The sequence below is a fragment of the Salmo salar genome, chromosome ssa12 (genome assembly GCF_905237065.1).
Source record: "Salmo salar chromosome ssa12, Ssal_v3.1, whole genome shotgun sequence".
Taxonomy (NCBI): Eukaryota; Metazoa; Chordata; class Actinopteri; order Salmoniformes; family Salmonidae; genus Salmo; species Salmo salar.
Genome location: NC_059453.1, coordinates 21235170 through 21260726, shown reverse-complemented (window position 1 = coordinate 21260726; position 25557 = coordinate 21235170). Strand labels below are relative to the sequence as shown.

The window sequence follows — 25557 nt, the reverse complement described above, 5'->3', positions numbered from 1 at the left end:
TGTATGGGAGAATGGGAACTTTTTATTGACGTCCACACATAGAGTGAATAAAGAAAACACATTCTCTACCAGTGTGAATGATCTATAATCAGATCTTCACCCTAAACATCTACCCATATTACCAATCAAATACCCAGCAACCCCACTGATAGGAACCACAGCCCTCTTCTCCTAACCCTGACTGTAAAACCTACCTGACAATAATGACTGACTAGCTGGAAAACAGTTAGCTGGTGCCACATTTTCATTTGTGACAAAATCAAAATGAAAGAAAAGTTACCGTGCAAATCCTGCTTATTTATCGTTAATGCGTACTATGCTGTGCTTTGGTAAGCTTAACAAATCACCTTTTCCCCCACTCCTATCGATAAAACATACAAGAGTGTTTCTGTCCGTGAAGTTTAAAATGCATACTGTCATTACTAAACGTGGAATGTGATATATTTTAATATTACACTTTTTTTTACACAACACCAAACAGGAGCAAACGTACCTCAAAGTCTGTTCAAGAACGTACAAGAACGTTTTGAGGAAACGTGTCGTTCAGTACAAACTGTTCAGTAATGTATCAAATGTTCAAGCGAACTGAACGCACCTCAGTCGTCTAGGTCAAATGAAGGGGATCTGAATGTGATTTTGGTCTACAACTCGTGGCTCAGTCATATAGCTCGCCAACTTCTAGTCCTAAAACCCGGAAATGTTCAGTTTCGTTCAGATATTCCTACGGGGGAAATGAATGGAGTTAGCCGTGAGTTAGCCTGACCCGGTTAGTTCTGAAGGATTCGTTGCCATAGAAATACACCTGGCGAAAAAGTGAGCCACTTTGGTATGACCAGTTATCCCGAGTTGAACTCAGAGTTGACCAAAGTTTCCTGGCTAACTCCTCAAACCTGCTTCGTAAGAATACCCCTCACATTCTACTTGTCAACTAATCATCAAGCCCTTGACCAGTTTGTCTATAAATGTAGTATGTTGTTACATTGTCCAGTGGTTATAATGTTATCAAGTGACTAACAACTTGTTTATGAATAATGAAATCACTTCAATGGATCATGTAAGAACTTCCCAAAGGCACTGTCCGTATTATTTAATTATTTAATTTCAGATGGCATGTACGCGTTGCTGCATGCACATAACCACAACATAATAGTTTATTAGATTAAGTGTAAATCACTATTGATCTAATTACAGTATGGAATTCACAACTAAATGTTTGCCAACTAGATATCTTAGAACTATTAAGTTAACTGTCTAAAATGTGCTAAATGATCTGCATTTGAATTTCTACTTCAGGAGTTAGTTAGCTACCTCGGTAAGTGGTTAGCTTTTTCCAAAATCAAGCATTTTTCGGCTTGGTAACAGCAGAGAATCCCCTCTTGACATCAAGAGCCTGGCTAGCTAATATTTGTTTTGTGCGTGCAGCAAATTGTGAGTAGCATTTTGGAGTTACTTGTATAGTTTAGGTCTGAAACTGTACAAAATGTTCGCAATGTGCTCGTTATTATTTACGCAGAACGAAAATATAAATGCAACATATAAAGTGTTGGTCCCAAGTTTCATGAGCTGAAATAAAATATCCCAGAAATGTTCCATACGCACAAAAAGCTTATTTCTCTCAAATGTTGTACACATTTTATTTTCATCACCGTTAGTGGGCATTTCTCCTTTGCCAAGATAACCCATCCACTGACGGGTGTGGCATATCAAGAGACTTACACAGGAGTGAAACTTAATTCCTGTCCCGTCTTGTCTGTAATTTCTGGAATAAGAAGATACGGGCTCTTATTTCATAGAGCGCTCCGTAAACCACGACCCAGAGGCTGGCACTTACTTGTGTGTGTGTGTGTGTTGTCTAATGTGCTGAGCCAGCTAAGATGTTCATTTAATGTCCCATCTATACAAAAAGTTGCCAGATGGGAGTCATGTACTGAAAGACACCAGATTCTACAGATACACCATTGAGCGCATCCTGTCTGGCTGCATCACCGCCTGTAAAGGCAGCTGCACTGTCCCCCGGAAGATCAACAAGGACTACAGCCAAGGCCTGTTCACTCCGCTTCCATCGGCAGACTGTAACTGAGCATCCACCACCAGGCCACAAGACTGTAGTTGTACACCTGCATTTTAAGAGACTATTTCCACTGACTCTCTGTAACAGTATTGCTTCCGTCCCTCTCCTTACCCCAACCTGGGCTCGAGTCAGGGACCCCTGAACACGTCAACAACTTGTCACCCCACAAAACATCGCTATTGCTCCACTTAAGCCGCGACCCTTGCACAAGGTGAAGCACGTTCAATCACTCCCATGACTGCTGCTATAAAGTTTTACTATATATTTGTACTGCTCACTTGACCTACTTGTTGACATAGCACATTTCATAGTACATATCGTTACTGCTACTGTTTTACTGCTACTTTTATACATTTTAATATTTGTTTAAGCGAGTAGTGTGATAAGAAGCAACGCTGCTTGGCAGGTCATGTTTCATTACGCCTCTCTAGCCCCAGAGTTTTTAAATCGTAGGGTGTGGGGGGCGTTGTGCTGCTGGGGTGGAGCTAGCAAAGGGGTGCAGCGAGCAAACGTTTGCTCTCGCTCCACCCAGCAGCCCCCTACTATTTAAAAGCTCTGGGGCTGGAGAGGCGTAATGAAACATGACCTGCTAAGCCGCGTGATCCAGACAAAGCTTTCATTGCTCTGACTGAAATAGCTGACAATGAAGACCGATGAAGGTGACAATATTTAGCTTCTTTCTTTTAGTCCCAGATGAAAGTTATCGTCCCAGTCAGCATTGATCTTACTGAACTGGGCTGGTTTACTTCCCAAAGCCTTCGTAGTTAATTGAGCAGGCTACAGGACGAGGTAACGTGATCTTACTGAACTGGGCTGGTTTACTTCCCAAAGCCTTCGTAGTTAATTGAGCAGGCTACAGGACGAGGTAACATGTGATCTTACTGAACTGGGCTGGTTTACTTCTCAAAGCCTTCGTAGTTAATTGAGCAGGCTACAGGACGAGGTAATGTGTTATTATGCTTTGCAATGTTAATGGCAATGGATTAGTGATCTACTAGTGGCACGCGCGACAAAATGTTTACTATCCATTTTTAATGTGTGAATGACATCTTCAGGACAGGAATACCGGTTTACTTAACGGAGGAATAAACACACATGTTCATCATTGGTGTTTCAACCAGAACGGGGGAAAATGCACTTTATTTATTTTCGCACATGCGCAGTCATAGATCTCTCATAGGGCATGACTGTACGAGTGTAAGAACACAACTCAACAACATATTAGTCCACATGCCAACACCCCCACTTGCTCTTATACTGTACAAGTCGTATTCAACCTAACTTTATCAACACATTTAGCTTACAGTTATTCATCTCACAAATGTCAGTTTATATTCCAAACATGTAACCCAAGAATTTTTCATTTTTGAACTTCGTTACAGGTTTAGTCAAAACATCTGCAGCCATGTCTGCCGTTGGACAATATTCAATACTTATTTTCTCTTCACTTTGTGTAAAATCAATGCCTAGGAAATGTCCAAGCCTCCCAAGATCTTTCATCTTAAATTTTTCACTTAACATTTCTTTTACACTTGTGAGTGAGTCACTAGCAGCGATAATTAGATCATCGACCCAAATTATCAAAATGATCCTTTCTGTTGCAGTTTGTTTGTTATAAACACAGTGATCAGCTGGGTTCTGTGTAAAACCATTTTCACTAAGGTGATCATGCAACATTTTGTTCCAGTTCCTTCCTGACTGTTTCAGGCCGTACAGTGACTTGTTCAGTTTACAGACTAGTTACTCACCTGTATCTGACCTGACTTCAAAACCCTCTGGTTGCTCCATGTACACTTCACAGTCAATAGGAGCATGTAGATATGCTGTTTTGACATCCATCTGATGTAACTCTAAGTCATACTGAGCTGCTAGCTGCATCAAACAGCGTACTGATGTCATATTTGCAGTTGGAGAAAAAGTCTCCTTATAGTCTATTCCTGCCACTTGACTATACCCCTTTGCAACATATCTTGCCTTGTATGTCTCATCTGAATTGTTTTTGACCGCATAGACCCACCTGCCCCCCACTGCATTTTTACCCTCTGGCAGTGTGGTTAATGTGAATGTATCATTTTCCCTAAGGGAATCCATCTCCTCCTTCATAGCAGTAGCCCAAATCTCTGATTTTGGTGACATCATTGCTTCTTTGAAGGTTTGTGGTGCATTGCACATTACTCTGTAGCAGTAGTCAACACTAGGTGGTATCTGGTCATCACATTTCACTTTACACTCATAGTCTTTTAAGTACTGGGGTTTCTTCCTCGCTCTGTCTGGATAGCGTGGACTCTGACCATCTGAAGTCTCAATTTGCACATCTTGTGTCTCTTCTGAGTTTTGATCTGCCATCTTGGCTTTCGGCATGGGGTTTTCAAATCTCTCCCCATGAAGATCATCACTGTTTTCCAAATCTGTCTGAGTTTGGTGTTCGACTACACCTTTTGTAACACACTTGACTAATCTGTTTTTAAGAACTTTCCCAGTGTCTGGGTAGTAGACTAGGTATGCTGGACTATTTTTATCATACCTGACAAAAATACCCTTTTCACATCTTGAGTCTAACTTTTTCTTGTTCTGTCTATATGCATAGCAAACAGATCCAAATTCTTTCATCTTTGAAAGATCAGGCTTTCTCCCAGTAAACATGTAGTGTGGAGTCTGTCCTACACGCTTATTGTAACACCTATTGCGAATTACTGCAGCAGTCATTACAGCATATGTCCACAAGTTCTTTGGTAGGTTGCTTTCAAGTAGCATGCATCTTGCCATTTCGAACAGTGTTCTCCAATTTCTCTCAGCGGTCCCATTTTGATGGGGTGAGTAAGGGGCTGAAGTTTCATGTCTTATGGCGTTCTTACTGAGCAGTGACTGGAACTCTTTGGCTGTGAATTCTGTGCCATTATCTGACCTGACACACTTTATTTTCCCATAAGGGGCCACATCAGCAATAAACTTCTCAGTAGCTTTTACAGTATCACTCTTTGCTTTTAGGAAATACACAAAAACTGCCCCTGAATAATCATCCGTAAATGCTAGAGTATATCTGAACCCATCTTTCGCCTCTGGCTCAATAGGGCCAGCCAAATCAGTGTGCACAAGCTCAAGAGCCGCTTTTACCTTTTCATCAGGCTCTCTGTTTCTGCTCTGAACAAATTTTCCCTGAGTGCAGATTTCACAGTTGAGGGTAGATTTGTCAATCTTACCTGTGATTTTCATTCCCTCTGTCACATTTTCTAACTTTGACACATCCTCAAAATTACAGTGGCCAAGAATTTTGTGCCATGTGTGAATATCATAGCACCCATGACATCCATCATCATTTTCATCACTTACAGTGTTAAGATAGTAAAGTCTATCGTACTCCTTGATGTCAAAAGTGGTACCGTTCTTGTGGATGAGCTTGTTACACCCCTGTCGAAAGTTGACTGAAGCTCCGTTGGCTGTCGCTGCTTTAACAGAGAAAATGTCCTGTGGAAACGACGGCACGTACAGCGCCTTCGTCAGCGTTGTTTTTACCCGACGACCCGTGTTGTCTCTCAGGTAAACCTCCGCTGCACCTCTCCTCTCCGCGACACCATTCGTTCTTGTTCCGTCAGCCAGCTCCACGGAATGTTTTTCCGGTTTGAAAGTCTCGTCAAACTCCTTAAACTTCCCGATGTCTGTGACTATATGTGACGTTGCTCCCGTATCCACCATCAGCCCTTTCTGTTTCAGTCCACTAACCTGACAGTCACTTATTCTGAATGCAAATGTGTGGCTTTCAGCATCTGTTGCTTGTTTCACATTGTCTCTTCTTTTTCGTCTGCAATTTGCGTCAGTATGAGTGGATCTCTTGCAAAAACTACACCACTGTCTCCGTTCTTTGCGCTCTCCAGTAACGGTACATTCCCGGGCCTTGTGCCCTTTCTGGCCACAGTTGAAGCAGGTTATCTCGGTCCCTTTATCTCTCCCTCTTGGCCAGCTAACTTTAATGTTACTTGCCTTCATCACGTTGTCGTCAGTGGAAATGGCGCTAAACTTCTCGGTGCTTTCATAGCTCCTCAACTTGGTTTTGAACTTGCCAAAAGTTGTCGGCTCGTCACTCTGCGTAATGTGGATGGCAAACGGCTTAAATGATTCGGGCAAACCTTTCAGAATCATTGCAATCAACAGCCCATCACTTAAAGTCTTCAGCATTTCTCAGTGTTGTAATAGCCGTCTCAGCACGAATGATATAGTCCGTAACACTTTCGTCAGCGGCTTTCTGAAGAGAAGTTAGTTCAGTGTAGAGGCTAATCACACGTGGCTTCCCTTTACCTGCATAATGTTCCCTCAATATCTTTAACGCTTTTCTCCCATCATCTGCTGCTTCTCTCATTATCAGGGAAAGACTTTTATCATCCAAAACCTGTATCAATTCGGCGTAGGCTTCTTCATTTTTCTCTCCGTCTTCTTCATCTTCATCCACGCTCAATATGGCGGCCTTTAGCCCAAGCAAACGCAAGTGCCCCAAAAACTTTGTCTCCCATAACTCGTAGTTTTTTTCATCTCCGTCGAAATATAATCTATTCCATCGGCTTCCATGTTCCCTCCTGGGCCCATAACCTGTTGGTGCTGACATCTTCAGGACAGGAATACCGGTTTACTTAATGGAGGAATAAACACACATGTTCATCATTGGTGTTTCAACCAGAACGGGGGAAAATGCACTTTATTTATTTTCGCACATGCGCAGTCATAGATCTCTCATAGGGCATGACTGTACGAGTGTAAGAACACAACTCAACAACATATTAGTCCACATGCCAACACTTACATTTCACTGTAATACAGGAAACAAGTGTTGTTTTTTTACATTGTTGTAGCAGGCATAATATGGGCCATCAGTTCTAGCACGTTAATGTGTTGTAAAAAGCGTTGGCATTATTTGACACACCTATTTCCATTTAAATAGGCTACCTACAACTTGTTGTAACTTGCAGCAAGTACTGCGCCGTCTCCTCTCACTTATAAGACTCAGCTGCAGCGCTTAAAACAGACAACCCCACCACTCAAACAGAAACAGACTGCCTCACTGCCTGGTAGTCAGCAACATCATGTCACAGTGAAATAAACTCAGCAAAAAAAGAAATGTCCCCTCACTGTCAACTGTTGATTTTCAGCAAACTTAACATGTGTAAATATTTGTATGAACATAACAAGATTCAACAACAGACAAATTGAACAAGTTCCACAGACATGTGACCTAACATAAATGGAATAATGTGTCCCTGAACAAAGGGGGGGTCAAAATCAAAAGTCAGTCAGTACCTGGTGTGGCCACCAGCTGCATTAAGTACTGCAGTGCATCTCCTCCTCATGGACTGCACCAGATTTGCAAGTTCTTGCTGTGAGATGTCACCCCAGTCTTCCACCAAGGCACCTGCAAGTTCTGGGGGGAATGGCCCTAGCGCTCACCCTCCAATCCAACAGGTCCCAGACGTGCTCATGCACAGAACGAGCAGTATGGCTGGTGGCATTGTCATGCTGGAGGGTCATGTCAGGATGAGCCTGCAGGAAGGGTACCACCTGAGGGAGGAGGATGTCTTCACTGTAATGCACAGCGTTGTGATTGCCTGCGATGACAACAAGCTCAGTCCGATGATGCTGTGACACACCGCCCCAGACCATGACGGACCCTCGATCCCGCTCCATAGTACAGGTATCGGTGTAACGCTCATTCCTTCGACGATAAACGCGAATCCAACCATCACCCCTGGTGAGACAAAACCGCAACTTGTCAGTGAAGAGCACTTTTTGCCAGTCCTCTCTGGTCCAGCGACGATGGATTTGTGCCCATAGGCGACGTTGTCTGGTGAGGACCTGCCTTATAACAGGCCTACAAGCCCTCAGTCCAGCCTCTCTCAGCCTATGGTGGACAGTCTGAGCACTGATGGAGGATTGTGCATTCCTGATGTAACTCGGGCAGTTGTTGTTGCCATCCTGTACCTGTCCCACAGGTGTGATGTTCAGATGTACCGATCCTGTGCAGGTGTTACATGTGGTCTGCCACTGCGAGGACGATCAGCTGTCCGTCCTGTCTCCCTTAGGCATCTCACAGTACGGACATTGCAATTTATTGCCCTGGCCACATCTGCAGTCCTCATGCCTCCTTGCAGCATGCCTAAGGCACGTTCACGCAGATGAGCAGGGACCCTGGGCATCTTTCTTTTGGTGTTTTTCAGAGTCAGTAGAAAGGCCTCTTTAGTGTCCTAAGTTTTCATAACTGTGACCTTAACTGCCTACCGTCTGTAAGCTGTTAGTGTCTTAATGATCATTCCACAGGTGCATGTTCATTAATTGTTTATGGTTCATTGAACAAGCATGGGAAACAGTGTTTTAAACCCTGAACTTCACAGATCTTCATTGTAATCTTGGATTTTTACAAATTATCTTTGAAAGACAGGGTCCTGAAAAAGGGACGTTTCTTTTTTTGCTGAGTTTATATATTTGTAGGAAATTGTCATGCGACCGCGGTGCAATTTAGAAGTAGGCCAAAAACGGCAACCCCGCGACCAATACATTTTCAACCACAACATTGTTTTCAAAGTAGCCCAATTTTTTTTGAGAACTTCGGACATGGCAACCCTGCCCAGAGAGTCGAAGTGAGGCTCAACTCGGCCCAAAATATTTTTTATCCAGCATGTGGCGTTTAGTATTTCGCTCACCAAGTGAGGTTTTTGTATGAAGGTCAATACGTGTCAAATTTGGTCAACAAAAAATGTAATGGCTTATTTGCTACGTGAGGTTTATTTGATCGAATAGAAGTTTCGTAATACTTAGCTTGTTTGTTACAAGTGTTCTGCTATAAGCAGGACACGTGACATCCTGGCAACTTTGAGAAAAAACACTATCGGAATAGTCTCGAAGGCTATGCATATTCATGTTAGGAGGCAAGTAGCATAGTATCACTCTCCATTGAATACAGGCGGTTGACGTAAAAAAAAAAATCCCCCCTCGAATATTCAAACAATATTAAAATAATAAGATGTATCCACCAATCCAAAGAAAGTTTGCATTATCACCTTCTCATTTAACTTCTCAAAGTAGCTTATTGCCAGTGGTGGAAAAAGTACCCAGTTGTCATACTTGAGTAAAAGTAAAGATCCCTTAATAGAAAATGACTCAAGTGAAAGTCTCACAGTAAAATAATACTTGAGTAAAAGTCTAAAAGTATCTGGTTTTAAAGATACTTAAGTATCAAAAGTGAGTAAATAATTTCAAATTCCTTACATTAAGCAAACCAGACGGTACCTTTTTAAAAAATTACGGATAGCCAGGGTCACACTTCAACATTCTAACATCATTTACAAACGAAGCGTTTGTGTTTTAGTGAGTTCGCCAGATCAGAGGCAGTAGGGATGACCAGGCATGTTGTCTTGTACAAGTGCGTGAATTGGACCATTTTCCTGTCCTGCTAAGCATTCAACATGTAACGAGTCCTTTTGGGTGTCAGGGAAATGTATGGACTAAAAAGTACATTATTTGCTTTAGGAATGTAGTGAAGTAAAAGTTGCGAAAAATAAATAGTAAAGTACAGATACCCCCCCAAAACTACTTAAGTAGTACTTTAAAGTATTTTTACTTAAGTACTTTACACCACTGCTTGCCATACAGGGCCTCGCTGTTGTCACTTCCCTGTCATGCTGACCAGACCTCACGTGCGTGTGCCATCGCACGCATGTTGATTTGGTCCACTCACACCAGACGCGATCAGGACACGTAGGTTGAAATATCAAAACAAACTCTGAACCAACTATATTCATTTGGGGACAGGTCAAAAAGCATTAAACATTTATGTCAATTTAGCCAGCTAGTTTGCTGTCGCTAGCTAATTTGTCCTGGGACAAATTTGACCTGAAATGCACAAGGTCCTCTATGACAATGAATCCACAGATAAAAGGGTAAACTGAGTTTGTTTCTAGTCATCTCTCCTCCTTCAGGCTTCTTCTTCTTTGGACTTTATATGACAGTTGGCAACCAACTTTAAGGTGCATTACCACTACCAACTGGACTGGAGTGGGGACCTCAGTTCATCTTTCAATCATCCACGTGGGTATGTTGACTTAAAAACCAATGAGGAGATGGGAGAGGCTGGACTTGCAGAGCGTCACGTGTCACAAACAGAACCAAATTCTATTTTAGTGCCTGGCTATGCAGACGCTCGTTGCCGCACGCGAGCAGTGTGGGTGGAACGATTGAATAACAGCGGTGGTCAGCATGTCACTGTCATTTTCCCAACTGTTAACGACGATGTGTGGAGCGCTTTATGTCCGTGGCAAATAATTAGAAAGCTCACCTACTTACAGCATTGTTGTATTAGTTATAAGTTACATTTATTTCTCTCCCTTTATGATGATGATCGGGGCCTGTTAGGGGTAGTTTTGTGATAACTGCACTGATTTTGTTTTCCGCTATCGACTTTTTCTAAACGTTAACGATCCCAATGTAATTTAAACATTTAACATTTCATACCCCTACCTTAAATTTGACGTTTGGAACAACTTCTAAATGTTTTTTTTTTTAAACATAGATGAATGTCTAATTCAACATGAGACGGAGCTTGTTGAGGCTACTAACTTGGCCGTGTAGCAAATAGGCTCAACTGTGATAAATACTAGTGCAGAAGCCTGACATTTCCTAGGATCCATAAAGTAACTTTTCCTGACCTATTTTTGCACCAGTTCTGTCACACAAATTTTGGTGTCAAAGTACAGTTGTTAGCAATGTATTTGACTTATATCACATTGTTTTTTTTTTCTCTTCTTTGATGGTCCCACTAGCTTTGGGAGCTGGAGAAGGTCCTCCTACTAACAGGACAAACCAAAGGAGGCACAGTATTGTATTGTATCCCCCTGACAGTAAGAACACATGTCATATTACAAGTGTATCTTGTCCACAGCTGACTACTTTGGTGTACATGCGGCCAATCATGACTGAATTACTGTACACACAGAATTGCTCATTCACCTGTAACACACTAATCCTCTATAGACTGCAAAAATGCTAACTATTACATAAAATAACAAAGGAGATGAATCATCACAGTAGGCTACACTGCACTCAATTTTGCTTCTATCTTTTGTCACAGTGAGTTCAGAGCAGACTGAGATCGGTCAGAGTGATAAACCTGGGGGGCCCCTCGGCACCGTGATGCACTGGAGGACGACTCTGACAACGTGGATGATTATCAACTTTAATGTGATGTTCGACCAGGTTCTACATTGGATGTCCAATGTATTTAAGAAAATGAGGGGAGAGGAGATGAGAAGCTGAGTTAGAGAATGTATTGATTTGGAGCCATACCCTGCAGTAGTGTGATTCGCTAAGATGAAATAATGAAAAAAGTCATAGAAAAAACATGTACAGTATATTGCACTGGTTGTGTGGAACCTCCAAACCAGAAGACTGCAGGCACTGACCCTTTTTGCACTATTTTGACTCTATACTCGCATCACATACACTGCTGCTGCTATTTATACAGCCACGTTGTTGTTACTTATTGTGTATTTATTCCTTGTGTTACTATTTTTCTATTATAATTTTTTATTCTTTACACTGTTGGGGTGGACCTGTAAGCCTTTCACTGTTAGTCTACACCTGTTGTTTATGAAGTGACAAATGAAATTGGATTTGAATGGAAGGAGATCGAGAGAAGATTAAGGTTCAGAGAACCGCTAGGGAGACTGGTAAACAATGTGGGGGGAAAAACAACAAAAGGGAATGGTGAGGGAAAATAGTGCGTGATTGTGACAGATCGCATGTGTGTATATAGATTGTGGCATTATTGTATGTAATATCTACTACTTTGTTGCTATGTTTTCCATTTGCTGCCAAATAAACACAGTCCACTTATACTGTACTCCAGAACATTTACGTCATTTAGCAGACGCTCTTATCCAGAGCGACTTACAAATTGGTGGATTCACCTTATGATATCCAGTGGAACAACCACTTTACAATAGTGCATCTAAATCTTTTAAGGGGGGGTTAGAAGGATTACTTTATCCTATCCTAGGTATTCCTTGAAGAGGTGGGGTTTCAGGTGTCTCCGGAAGGTGGTGATTGACTCCGCTGTCCTGGCGTCGTGAGGGAGCTTGTTCCACCATTGGGGTGCCAGAGCAGCGAACAGTTTTGACTGGGCTGAGCGGGAACTGTGCTTCCTCAGAGGTGGATGAGCGCAGTGCCCTTGTTTGGGTGTAGGGCCTGATCAGAGCCTGAAGGTACGGAGGTGCCGTTCCCCTCACAGCTCCGTAGGCAAGCGCCATGGTCTTGTAGCGGATGCGAGCTTCAACAGGAAGCCAGTGGAGAGACGTGCGAGAACTTGGGAAGGTTGAACACCAGACGGGCTGCGGCGTTCTGGATGAGTTGTAGGGGTTTAATGGCACAGGCAGGGAGCCCAGACGGGTTTAGATATGCACTGATACAACTATGATTATCACTACATTTTAGTCATACGTTTACCACAATCCAGCATTTTAATGTATGATGAAGTTGTATTTCAGTTTCAATACTTTATTAACGAAGACTTGCACAGCTGTGTTGCCCCTTACACAATGACAATACAACTAAATGCATCAGCCTTTATCAGACCACAACATGATGCCAATGGGTGTGTCCTAAATATATTCTGCACAGATTATACAAACACTCTTATGGATGTGGTTCCTGAGGTGCTAAGACACTTCTCCAGACCAGCCATTGTAAGATCAGGGCCCATATTCATAAAGCGTCTCATAGTAGGAATGCTGATCTGGGATCAGTTTTGCCTCAGATTACAATTAATGGACAAAGGGGGAACTGATCCTAGATCACTCCTACTCTGAATACAGGTCCTGATCATCTGCAGAATTTGTGTATCTGAAAAGCTTGCTCAAATTATTGTCTTCGCTTCTTCTCCTCGCTTCTCTTTGCAAATCTTCTGTATTCCTTGCTGATGTCCATTTTGAATCCCCTCCAGGTAAAACAAGTTTTAGTTTCTCAACCCAACACCTGTGTCATTTGGGACTGAACCGTGTGTGGCAGGGCTTTCTTGGTGGCCCGTTCCGTGTCGAAATGGATGTTCTTACAACAAATCCAAACCCCTCTCAATTTCTCTACCTTCCTCTTTCTCTCCCTCTATCCAGGCGGTAGGTGAGGGAGGGTGGTGAGCGGGACGGAGTGCCAGTCGCTTACCTTCTCCCATTATTGTCCTGTTGACCTCTTACCTGGGAAGAGGAAATGGGGGGGAACAAGAGGTCAGACAAATGCTTCCAAAAGTGACTATATTAGTCAGGGTTGGTGGGAGACATCTACAGGTGTGAGTCTGGTTCTATAGAACAGGCCTAAGCAGAGGAATGAGCAGCAGGTGTATCCAGACCTACATACTATCTACAATAGGACAGCCACACTGCAGGTTGGAAGAGTGATCTGTTAGAGTGTGTGTGTGTGTGTGTGTGTGTGTGTGTATTCTGACATTTTGCAGATTTAAAGCACATTTTCTTGCAATTCTATTCATTTTGCCATGTCTAATGTAAATTCATGTGCTGTATACCCGCGCCCTCCCTGATGACCCCACCCCACAGTTTGGGAACCACTGTACTATAGGACAGCCACACCGCAGGTTGGAGAAATGTATATGTTAGTGTGTGTGTGTATTCTGAAGGTAAAGTATTCATGTTAGTCAGACAAATACACATTACACAGCTAATGTTTAGGGTGTTGTGGGGTCCTACCTGAGGTGTGGCTGTCAGCTAAACATTTTCTTTATTTTGGAAAGGATGCCCTCTTCTTCTTTCTTCTTCTCCTGCCCCTCTGTTCTGTCCTGTCCTGCCCCAAACTCAGAGTGCTGCCCACTCCTGCCCCCACCTGGACAAAGACAGGTACTACATGCATCAGCCAAAATACGACCCATGTTTGCATCATGTTTTAACACGTGTGTTTGTGTATACACTTGTGTGCTTGGCGTGCGTTTGAAATGTTTGAATCCTTATTTGTTGTAATGTGATTTGTAGATTAAGTAAAGCATTTAAAATGTGTGTGTGTGTGTGTTGAGAGGGCTGGCAGTGGCAGGAGAAGACAAGGTGATCTGGATGTGGAACTATATAGAATTCCCAGGTATAAACAACCTACCTGTGGTAGTAGCAGTGACTCCGTTGACAGTCCCCTCCACGTCAGTCTCTTCCTCTGCATAGCTCAGGAGCAGGGAGCGCTGTCTACGGGTTAACTTCCTACAGTGGTAGAAGACAAGAGGGATGGTTAATAACATGCTATTTTAACCTTGAAAAAGTGAAAGCAGTGGTCACACGAAACCATGCTAGCTAGACAACAGTCTGAGTTAAGTGAATGGGGCTGTGTTAACATCAGACTCTCCACCAGATGGCGCTGACAGACACGCTCAGCCTGTTTCTCGTTCCTATGGGATTATGTGCGTATTATGTTTTTTAGTATTGCATTGTTAGGTATTTTTGGAGCTAGAAACACAAGCATTTTGCTTCCCTTTTGATAACATCTGCAAATCTGTGTATGCGACCAATAAAACTAGATTTGATTTGTGTGTGTTTATGGGAGTGTGTGTTTATGGGAGTGTGTGTCCCCGCACATCTCTGTGTGTGTGTTCTCTCTTACTTAGGTACTCTGATCTTGATGTGAACGTAGTGATCTCCATAACTATAGCTGTTCATCCTCTGGATCCCCTTTCCCTGAAGACGGATCTTCTGGTCGGCCTGGCAACCCGGAGGGATCTACAAAACAAAGGGCAGTGGTTCGGTCAATCCAGTCTCTTTTCACATCTGACAGTGTGTCTAACGACACAAGCCAAGTAGATCCTTCAGCTTGGACAAGCAAGACTAAGGTTAGTATAACATGTATCTAATGTCATATTTCCAGATGGTTGTCAGATTGACTAGGTCAGTGTAACATGTATCTAATGTCATATTTCCAGATGGTTGTCCGATTGACTAGGTCAGTGTAACATGTATCTAATGTCATATTTCCAGATGGTTGTCAGATTGACTAGGTCAGTGTAACATGTATCTAATGTCATATTTCCAGATGGTTGTCAGATTGACTAGGTCAGTGTAACATGTATCTAATGTCATATTTCCAGATGGTTGTCAGATTGACTAGGTCAGTATAACATGTATCTAATGTCATATTTCCAGATGGTTGTCAGATTGAAAGATGTGGTAATGTAATACATACTGAACAAAATGACACCCAAACATTGAAATACTTCAAAATTCAATAGTCAGGGATACAGTTCCTTTTCCCCTCCCTCACCTGGATGCTTATAATGTTGTAGAGTAAGTGTGACCGGGCAGAAAACAACTGATTTCTCTCTCCTTCCCTCCCTCTCACACGTATACACTCACCGGACAGTTTATTAGGTACACCCATCTCGTACCGGGTCAGACCCCTCTTTTGCCTCCAGAACAGCCTGAATTCTTCAGGGTATTCTACAATGTGTCAGAAACGTTCCACAAGGATGTTGGTCCATGGTGACACAGTTACTGCAGATTGGACTGGTGGTACATCTCGTTCCATTTCATCTTAAAGATGCTCTATAGGGTTGAGGTCTGGGGACTTCGCAGGCCACTCAACTAAACTGAACTCACTGTCATGTTCCAGGTGATGTTTTTCTACTCCTCAGATGTCCAGTGTTCACATGCCCACAGGAGCTGCTTCTTCTTGTTGTTAGTTGACAGGAGTGGAACCCGGTGTGGTCGTCTGCTGCAATAGCCCATCCGTGACAAGGATCGTTGAGTTGTGGGTTCCAAGATGCCGTTGTGCACACCACTGCTGTACTGCGCCGTTATTTGTCTGTTTGTGGCACGCCTGTTAGCTTGCACAATTCTTGCCATTCTCCTTTCGACCTCATCAACGAGCTGTTTCAGCCCACAAGACTGCCGCTGACTGGATGTTTTTTGATTGTCGCACTGTTGTGTGTGAAAAGCCCAGGAGGGTGGCCGTTTCTGAGACACTGGATCCGGCGCGCCTGGCACCGACGATCACACCACACTCAAGGTCGCTTAGGTCACTCGTTTTTACCCATTCTAACGTTTAACCGAACAGTAACTGAATGCCTTGATGCCCGTCTGCCTGCTTTATACAACAAGCCACGTGACTCGATTCAGTTTGGCGAACAGTGTGGTGTACCTAACAAACTGGCCGGTGAGTGTGTCTATGGTGTTGTAGAGTCCCTGTGCTCTAGCAGAGCCCCCCCAGTATAGCCTGGCCTACAGAGATCTAACTCTTTCTCCCCCTCTCACCTGTATATCTATGGTGTTGTAGAGTCCCTGTGCTCTAGCAGAGCCCCCCAGAATAGCCTGGGCTACAGAGATGTGTACATCAGAGTGGATGTTGATACCATCACGTCTGAACACTGGACTCCTCTGGACCTGGAGAGAAGAGGAGAGACCGGACCATCCGAACCATCACAAATATAACAGTGTCATAATAAGTGTTTCACAAATGAGAAAAATATAATTGTCTCCCCGATGTTTTTATATTGGATAGGTCTCCAGAATATTAGTAAGGCTTCAGGTCGGTCAGCCGAAGCAAAGCTGGATCATCAGAACAAACAATCAATCAAACAAGGATTGACATGAGCAATAGTTTAGATATCTACACACCCAAACTCCTGTCCATACTTACTCTAAATGTGATGTGGATTTCCTTCTTCCCCACTGGCATTCGTACAGTCTGTCCATTGTCTACTCCTGCAAGACAACAATATAAAACATCAGTCCATGTCTGAAGTCAATCTGCATTTTCATCACGTCATTGAACAATTGTCTCCTTGTACCATGGCCCAACCAGACACACACACAGTCAGTGTCTCTCTCTCACCTGCGGGTACAGGCACAGTGACGGTCTGTCTCTGTTTGGTCTGTCCCGAGCCGCGACACATCACACAGGGCGTGGTCATGATGGAGCCCCGCCCACCACAGCGGCGACACGTAGAGCGCATCATGAAGGGACCAGTGTTTATAGACTCCTACAGGGGGCAGCACAGAGACTAACATTGAGATTATCAGACATTTTTAACATGGCTATTACTACAGTATAATGATAATAAAGGTGCCTTAATAAGTTGTGGGAGTGTGGATCAAAAAGGTTAAGCCCCGCAGTAAATTGAGTAGATAGTGAATTTATAATGGATACTGCCTCCCTGAGATTTCTGTTTTATAAATGGGATACAGTCATGGTAGAGACAACCATGTAAAACATCAGTACTCAGTGTAGCACTTCTGATCTAGGATCAGTTTTGCCTTTTTAAATTATAATAAATCATTGTGTGACGCTTTGGGAACACAGGCCCTGGTCCCTGACGGTGACAGTTGGTTGACACCACTCACCATGCCGGTGCCGTTACAGTAGTGACAGTGCTGGACCTTGGTTCCTGGCTCGCTACCTTTACCGTCACATCTCTGACACGCATCGTCCAGGTTCACTGTCATCTCCTTGTTCACTCCCTTAGCTGCCTGGGTGAACGTCAGCTCCATCACAAACTGAGAGAGAGAGAGAGAGAGAGAGAGGGAGGGAACAGAGAGACAGGAAAAGGGAGAGAGAGAGAGAAAGAAAAGGGTAAAGAGATGGAGGTATAGTGGGAGAAAAATGGGGGGGAGGTAATAAAGTGTGAGAGAGGGAGAAAGAGTTACAGATTAAAACATATGGCTGAATATGAATAACTGAGCAAGCTCTAAACATTCACATGAAATCATGTAACATTGCTGTTAATTAGAACTTGTACATTCTACCAATTCTAATTCTATGCCGAATCATGAAAAGTGTTATAACCGGGTTATTCATCTGTTATAACATGCTATAACCACACCTCTGGCCTCTGTTCAAACATGCTGTTGAAGTCTCCAAAAGCCTGTGCTCCTGTGAACTCCCCGAAGATCTTCCTGAACATTTCCTCTGGGTTGACGCTGGCCCCCCCAGCCCTCCAGTACTGCTGTCCCCCCGCCCCCCCTCCCGCCTGGCCGGGGTCGAAGCCTGCCGCCCCGTACGTGTCATACTGCTTCCTCTTCACCTCGTCACTCAGCACCTTGGGGGAACAATATCAGGAACAACATCAGGAACAACATCCCAGTCATTGCTAAGGGGTTGTGTCTCACTGTCCATCTATAGATAATATAGAAGAGACTAGAAGTTGCTCAAATGGGTACAGATCTAGGATCAGCTCCCCATCAGATCCTATGCCTGGCTTGGCAGAGCGTTTTGATATATTGGAAATGTAATTCTTGGCCAGTCGAAAACATACAGGACTTGAATTTGGAGAATTAGGCCAGGGACCAATTGAATGCCTACCTCGTAGGCTTCTGCCAGCTTGGCAAACTTCTCCTTGGCCTGAGGGTCATCCTGGTTGGTGTCTGGGTGGTACTTCTTAGCCATCTGGAATAGGATAGACCAATGGTATTATATAGCCTACCCAGCTGATTTCACTGGACAAGGCCATGTACTATTTCAATGTTTACAACTGAAGTTTGAATCAATGTTTATGAACATTCTAGAACTCCGTACGTGTAGAACTCCCATAATGACAACAATCTAGGCCTATATTTCTACAACCACAACCCACACAGCAACAGAGCTACAGGTGCAGGCTCTCCTAACAGACAACCCTCTCACCTGATAGTAGGCTTTCTTGATCTCTTTCTGAGTGGCCGTGCGAGGCACCCCCAGAACATCATACAAGTCCTGTTTGTTAGCGGAGGAGCAGCTAGTGTGGAAGGAGTGACTACTGCTGACGACATGGGGGGACCTCAGTCCTGTGGAGAGAAGGAGATATGAGCTGCGTCAAAGAGCCATAACTTCTGTCCTTGTATTGAAGCAACGCATTCTGGGTAATGGTGTTTAGCATGTCTGTGTTAGACATAGCTAACTACCTCGACAAATAATGAGAAGAATACATTTCGAAGTGTGCTGTACGGACTAGCTAGTTAGTAGTTAACTACCAGTGCAGACACTGTAAATTGTGTCATGTACATATTGTGCTTGACCATTGACTGAGGACAGTTACATCTTGCACGTTCAGCTACTGTACATTGTTGTTGCAGCTGTACCGACCAAGAGTGTCTAATGTCTGATCGCGACATGAAAACACAACAACAACATTTACATAAAGATTGACAAAACAAATATCTTTCTATAGCAACCAAACTACTACCTAGGTTCACTGACACCAACTCCAGACAGTCCTTCCTCTCTCACCTGTGATTCTCAATGTCACTGCATTTCCAGGTCTCAAACAGCCAAAGTTACCCCCTATCCTGCACCGTTGTGTCCCCAAGATCGCCGTGACACAGGCTTCTCCATGTCTCGCCGAGGCAAGCAGCGAGCAAGCCCGACGATGGCCAGAAGACACTCCTACAGAGTTGAGTAAACGTGCAGTGCAGACAGCCACTGAGGACGCCATCTTTGCATCGCTACAGAGGCCGGCGGTGCACTGCGCATGTGCGGTATGTAGGCTCCGGAGTGGCGCGGTGGTCTTTTTCTTTTTTTTATTAACAAATATCAACAAACAAAAGAGGAATAGTCATATGCAATCAAGCGTACGTACAAACTATTCAATCCTAAACAAACAAATCATATTCATTAATAATACAACAAGTTTTAATTGGAGTGAAGCGGTGGTCTAGGACCCTGCATCTCAGTGCAAGAGGCGTCACTGCAGTGCCTGGTTCGAATCAAGGCTGCGTCACATCCGGCCGTGTAGGCCGTCATTGTAAATAAGAATTTGTTCTTGCTGACTTGCCTAGTTCTTACTTAATGACTTGCCTAGTTTTAAATAATGGTAAAATAAAAATGTACAGGTCAGAGGGGCAAGGCAAGCACTGAGAGTAGCTACAATTTTTATTTCTATGATTTGTTGCATCTTTATTTATAAGTTCTTATGGATATGCAGTATTGTTTTGTCATAAGTTCAGCGTGGTAAGCATATGATTAATGCATGAATGATACGTGGTAAAGTTATTTGTTTATTCTCTTGTGCTATGATGAATTAGTAACAAATATTCAACAGTTAATCATGCAACAACCTGACACACACAATATCATCAACATTCATTGATTTGTTTAAAATGCATCATAGAATGTCATCCATAAAAAAAGATGTATTAAATTAATGTAGCCAATAGTTAGAATCTATAGATAATTTCCTTTAAATCACATGTTCCTTTCCTCCAAGCTCCTCTCCCCTTTTTCCTGATATTCCCGATATTCCCCAACTTCTGCATCATTCCCTTAAACTGTTGACCCATGTCAAACCCTCCCTCCGTGCTTCCCTCTGGAATCTCTCTCTCTTCCTCATCCCTCTTTCCTGTCCCCTTCACAAATTAATTTCCTTCCTTCCTTCTCGTTCCTGTTCCCTCTCTTCTCTGTTTTTTCATGTTGTTTTTCAGTCTTTTTAGCAGTTCCCTGAGGTTCTGAAGCTCCCACTCTTCTTCTCCCTTCTCCTGACACATCTGTCTATGTTTCTGATTGGTAACCATTTTACCCACCATCCTCCCCAACTCCTCCCTAAGTCTCTGCACGTCCTCTCTGCTCTTATGGTCCACCTCGACTGCTCTCACTCTTTTCAGGGCAAGCTTGTCAACTAACCTCTCCAACTCATATATAAAGCTTAGTGCCTCTACCTCCATTCCACGGTCTCTTTCTTTCTCCATCTGCTTCAACAAGAGCTCATCTTGAAGCCTCGCTAGCTTCTCTCTGAATATCCTGTGTTCCAAATTCTCCACATTAACTTGCATTCTCTCCCTTTCATTGATCCTTTTCTTAAGTCTGATAAAGCCATCCAATAGGCCCTTAAGTTGCTCCCTAAACTCCACCAATAGCAGTTGAGCTTCTTGGTGCATCTCCACGGTGTAGCAGCGGTCTGTGCCCTGATCCAAAATGGAGTCGACCTTTTCCAGTAACCCTGTGACTTCCAGCTCTTCACCAATGCTCTTTGGGCAGACGTGAAAACGTCCCCCGCACTCCTCAACCAGCCTCTGGGCCTCTCTCTCCTTCAGTAGATCCTCGAGACTATCCTTCTGCTCCAGCTCGTAGGTGAAGAGGACCTGAGTGAAACCATGGGCCTTCTCTCCGAACATCCTTCGGATGCACTGAGCCCCTCTCCTCTCCTGCTCTGTGAGACGACCCAATGGAGCCACCAGGAGAAAAGAGTGGACCCCCTTGGAACACTCAGACAGGGACAGACACTCCATAGCCCAGTCCTGTAGATAAGTTGTCACAATTTAGATTGAAGTGCCTTTCACAGTGGGTAAATCTCAATTGTATTTCCTTTATTCCTCACGTCCTCCCTCCTTGTCTCCTTCTCAAAGCAGATTGGAGCAGAAGATCTGATGTTCCTCCAATGTATTTTCAGAACGAGGCAAGGGGATGTGACAGGTGGAATCAAGGATGTACAATTGAGATTCACCCAGTCTCAACACACTCTACAGAGAAAAACAGAACATAAATAAGAACAAGAAACAACAACAGAGAAATCCAAAACAGACAAACAGCAGACACTGACGTTACAATTTAAAATGGTTATGGTACTGGGTAAAGTTAGGGTAAGGGTTAAGGTTAGGGTTAGGGTAGTGACATCCCAATGATTCCTATAGCACATGACAAGGCAGACACAAGCACAGCAGACTATACCACACAACACTCACCTGTAGCGCCCCCTGGCTCTGGGTGGTGGTTACTGCACCAGGCATGTTTACCACAGAGAGGGAGCGTCCTGAGATGGTGCCTGTAGTACCCCAGAGTCCAGTGGTCCCCAGGGGCTTCTCTTCACCTCCTTCCAGGGCAGCCCACGATATAGCTCTAGGGTTGCCGATGACAACCAATGTACGTTCTGGTCACGAAAGAGGGAAGGATTTAGTGCTATTAAGGGTTGAGTATTATACAAGTTGTCTGGTAGGGGAAATCTGAACTTGACTTGCAATAATTTTACACATAAAAAAAATAAAGCAAACAATATAATGGGTGTCAGCTAGTGTACAGATACATTGTCAACATAAATCTGAGCCAAGGAAAGAGTATGCCGTTTTGACTAGGCTAGTAATCGTGCATATCTTATATCTTTATGTTTGGAGCAAAATAATATACAGAACTAAACTCACCAGATGGGTTTTTCATATTGAATCAGCCAAACCACATTCACTTCAAATGCCCCTTCAACTACCTTTTACCAGCAGTTCTCAAGTACTGACAGGTTGTTGACGTCTCGCCTGGGAATCTGTACTTTGTACAATAGTAGTAATATAAAACATGACTAGCAGTAATATAAAACATGAATGTTTTGTATAAATCTGGCCAATGAATGACTTGGGGCAATAAACAGCCAAAGGCATAAATGAGTAAACCTCCAGGTAAAATATTTTCAGATGTGATAAAAGCAAACAGGTTGACTATAGCTGTTTGGTGAGAAAGATATGCAATTTGATACTTTCAATGAAACCAAAGGTCTTGGACATGAAGCTTAATGCTGTTTTGAAATTGTGCTTTAAGAGGACGCTGGTTATGGTAACAAGCGGATCAGTAGAAAATGGTCTTAGTAAACCAAAGAGTCATAAGTTGAACTGTATCAAACAGTTCAAGCATATGGAAACCACATGTTCGTCCACGTTCCATTTTTTACATTCCGGCCATTACAATGAGAGTCCTCCTATAGCTCCTCCCACCAGCCTCATATGTTACAGTTATCCAGTGGTGTAAGTTATTTAAGTAAAAATACTTTAAAGTACTACTTAAGTATTTTGGGGGGGTATCTTTACTTTACTCTTTATATTTAACTTTTGACTTTTACTTCACTACAAATAGTGTACTTTTTACGCCATACATTTTCCCTGACAGCCAAAAGTACTCGTTACATTTTGAATGATAGCAGAATGGGAAAATGGTGCAATTCATGCACTTATCAAGAGAACCTCCCTGGTACTCCCTACTGGCTCTGATCTGGTGGACTCACTAAACACAAATGGTTTGTTAGTGAATTATGTCTGAGTGTTGGAGTGTGCCCCTGGCTATCCGTAAATTAAAAAACAAGAAAATTGTACTGTCTGGTTTATTTAATCTAAGGAATTTGAAATGATTTATACTTTAACTTTTGATACTTAAGTATATTTTAGCAACGTATTTAAACTAAATACTTTTAGACTTTTACTCAAGTAGTATTTTACTGGGTGACTTTATTTTTACTTGAGTCGTTTTCAATTAAGGTATCTTTACTTTTACTCAAGTATAACCAGATTACAGGCAACATTCGCTCTGAGCTAAAGGGTAGAGCTGCCGCTTTCAAGGAGCGTGACTCTAACCCGGAAGCTTATAAGAAATCCCGCTATGCCCTCAGACGAACCATCAAACAGGCAAAGCGTCTATACAGGGCTAAGATCGAATCCTACTACACCGGCTCCGACGCTCGTCGGATGTGGCAGGACTTGCAAACTATTAGAAACTACAAAGGGAAGCACAGCCGAGAGCTGCCCAGTGACATGAACCTACCAGACGAGCTAAATAACTTCTATGCTCGCTTCGAGGCAAGTAACACTGAAACATGCATGAGAAAATCAGCTGTTCCGGACAACTGTGTGATCATGCTCTCCGCAGCCGATGTGAGTAAGACCTTTAAACAGGTCAACATTCACATCGGGCCGCAGGGCCAGACGGATTACCAGGACGTGTACTCCAAGCATGCGCTGACCAACTGGCAAGTGTCTGCACTGACATTTTCAACCTCTCCCTGTCCGAGTCTGTAATACCAACATGTTTCAAGCTGACCACCATAGTCCCTGTGCCCAAGAACACTAAGGTAACCTGCCTAAATGACTACCGACCCGTAGCACTCACGTCTGTAGTCATGAAATTCTTTGAAAGGCTGGTCATGGCTCACATCAACACCATTATCCCAGAAACCCTAGACCAACTCCAATTTGCATACCACCCCAACAGATCCACAGATGATGCAATCTCTATTGCACTCCACACTGCCCTTTTACACCTGGACAAAAGGAACACCTATGTGAGAATGCTATTCATTGAGACCAGCTCAGCGTTCAACACCATAGTGCCCTCAAATCTCATCACTAAGCTATGGACCCTGAGAGTAAACACCTCCCTCTGCAACTGGATCCTGGACTTCCTGACCGGCAGCCCCCAGGTGGTAAGGGTAGGTAACAACACATCCGCCACGATGATCCTAAACACGGGGGCCCCTCAGGGGTGCGTGCTCAGTCCCCTCCTGTACTCCCTGTTCACTCATGACCTCATAGCCAGGCACGACTCCAACACCATCATTAAGTTTGCCGATGACACAACAGTGTTAGGCCTGATCACCGACAACAATGAGACAGCCTATAGGGAGGAGGTCAGAGACCTGACCGTGTGGTGCAAGGACAACAACTCTCCCTCAAAGTGATCAAGACAAAGGAGTTGGTTGTGGACTACAGGAAAAGGAGGACCAAGCACGCCCCCATTCTCATCGACGGGGCTGTAGTGGAGCAGGTTGAGAGCTTCAAGTTCCTTGGTGTCCAAATCACTAACAAACTAGAATGGTCCAAGCACACCAAGACAGTCGTGAAGAGGGCACGACAAAACCTATTCCCCCTCAGGAGACTGAAAAGATTTGGCATGGTCATCAGATTCTCAAAAGGTTTTACAGCTGCACCATCGAGAGCATCCTGACTGGTATGGCGATTGCTCGGCCTAAAACCGCAAGGCACTACAGAGAGTAGTGCGTACGGCCCAGTACATTACCGGGACCAAGCTTCCTGCCATCCAGGACCTCTATACCAGGCGGCGTCAGAGGAAGGCCCTAAAAATTGTCAAAGACTCCAGCCACCCTAGTCATAGACTGTTCTCTCTGCTACCGCACGGCAAGCGGTACCGGAACACCAAGTCTAGGTCCAAGAGGCTTCTAAACAGCTTCTACCCCCAAGCAATAAGACTCCTGAACATCTAATTTAATGGCTACCCAGACTATTTGCATTGCCTTTCCGCCCCTCTACACTGCTGCTGCTCTCTGTTATTATCTATGCATAGTCATTTTAATAACTTTACCTACATGTACATATTACCTCAGTTACCTCGACATCGGTGTCCCCGTACATTGACTCTGTACCGGTACCCCCTCTATATAGCTCCACTATTGTTATTTACTGCTGCTCTTTAATTATTTGTTATTCTCATCTCTTACTTTTTAGATATTTTCTTAAAAATGCGTTGTTGGTTAAGGGCTTGTAAATAAGTATTTCACTGTAAGGTGTGACAAATATAATTTGATTTGATTTGAGTACTTTTTTCACCACTGATGATCTACCGACTGGTCTGAACTTACTGAATGCTCTTCCTTGTTTTCAACTCACTGTCACCTCCCATTACAAACACTAGATGGCGATACTTTGCCACAAATAATCCATCCCAGTCAAAACCAATGCTATTGACAATGACCTGAAATACCAGATCCATATGACAATGCTGCAGACGTTTTCCCACAA

At 43.5% G+C, this 25557-nt stretch overlaps 2 protein-coding genes and 1 long non-coding RNA gene across 4 annotated transcripts; 1 reads left to right on the top strand and 2 right to left on the bottom strand.

Moving 5' to 3' along the window:
* Nucleotides 1-2570: 2570 nt before the first annotated feature.
* LOC106564524 (uncharacterized) lies at nucleotides 2571-11948 on the top strand. Its single transcript, XR_006757923.1, has 3 exons — nucleotides 2571-2730; nucleotides 10870-10947; nucleotides 11178-11948. It is a non-coding gene; the product is annotated as an uncharacterized lncRNA (long non-coding RNA).
* On the bottom strand, nucleotides 3177-7397 carry LOC123725454 (uncharacterized). Its single transcript, XM_045691009.1, has 2 exons — nucleotides 5342-7397; nucleotides 3177-3428 (listed from the first exon to the last, which is right to left on the bottom strand). The coding sequence occupies exons 1-2, from the start codon at nucleotides 6242-6244 to the stop codon at nucleotides 3396-3398; spliced, it is 936 nt and encodes a 311-aa protein (XP_045546965.1). The 5' UTR covers nucleotides 6245-7397; the 3' UTR covers nucleotides 3177-3395.
* Nucleotides 11949-12585: 637 nt separating the features above from the next.
* On the bottom strand, nucleotides 12586-22311 carry LOC106564522 (dnaJ homolog subfamily A member 3, mitochondrial). Of its 2 annotated transcripts, XM_014130645.2 has the most exons (14): nucleotides 22186-22311; nucleotides 21733-21917; nucleotides 19286-21288; nucleotides 18704-18843; nucleotides 18383-18466; nucleotides 17904-18119; nucleotides 17425-17577; nucleotides 16916-17063; nucleotides 16721-16785; nucleotides 16336-16464; nucleotides 14693-14808; nucleotides 14198-14295; nucleotides 13801-13933; nucleotides 12586-13293 (listed from the first exon to the last, which is right to left on the bottom strand). In XM_014130645.2, the coding sequence occupies exons 3-13, from the start codon at nucleotides 19488-19490 to the stop codon at nucleotides 13815-13817; spliced, it is 1473 nt and encodes a 490-aa protein (XP_013986120.2). In that variant the 5' UTR covers nucleotides 19491-21288; nucleotides 21733-21917; nucleotides 22186-22311; the 3' UTR covers nucleotides 12586-13293; nucleotides 13801-13814. The 2 variants fall into 2 exon arrangements, with proteins under 2 accessions (XP_013986120.2, XP_013986121.2); XM_014130646.2 differs by lacking the exon at nucleotides 13801-13933 and having other exon boundaries at nucleotides 22186-22297.
* Nucleotides 22312-25557: the final 3246 nt, after the last annotated feature.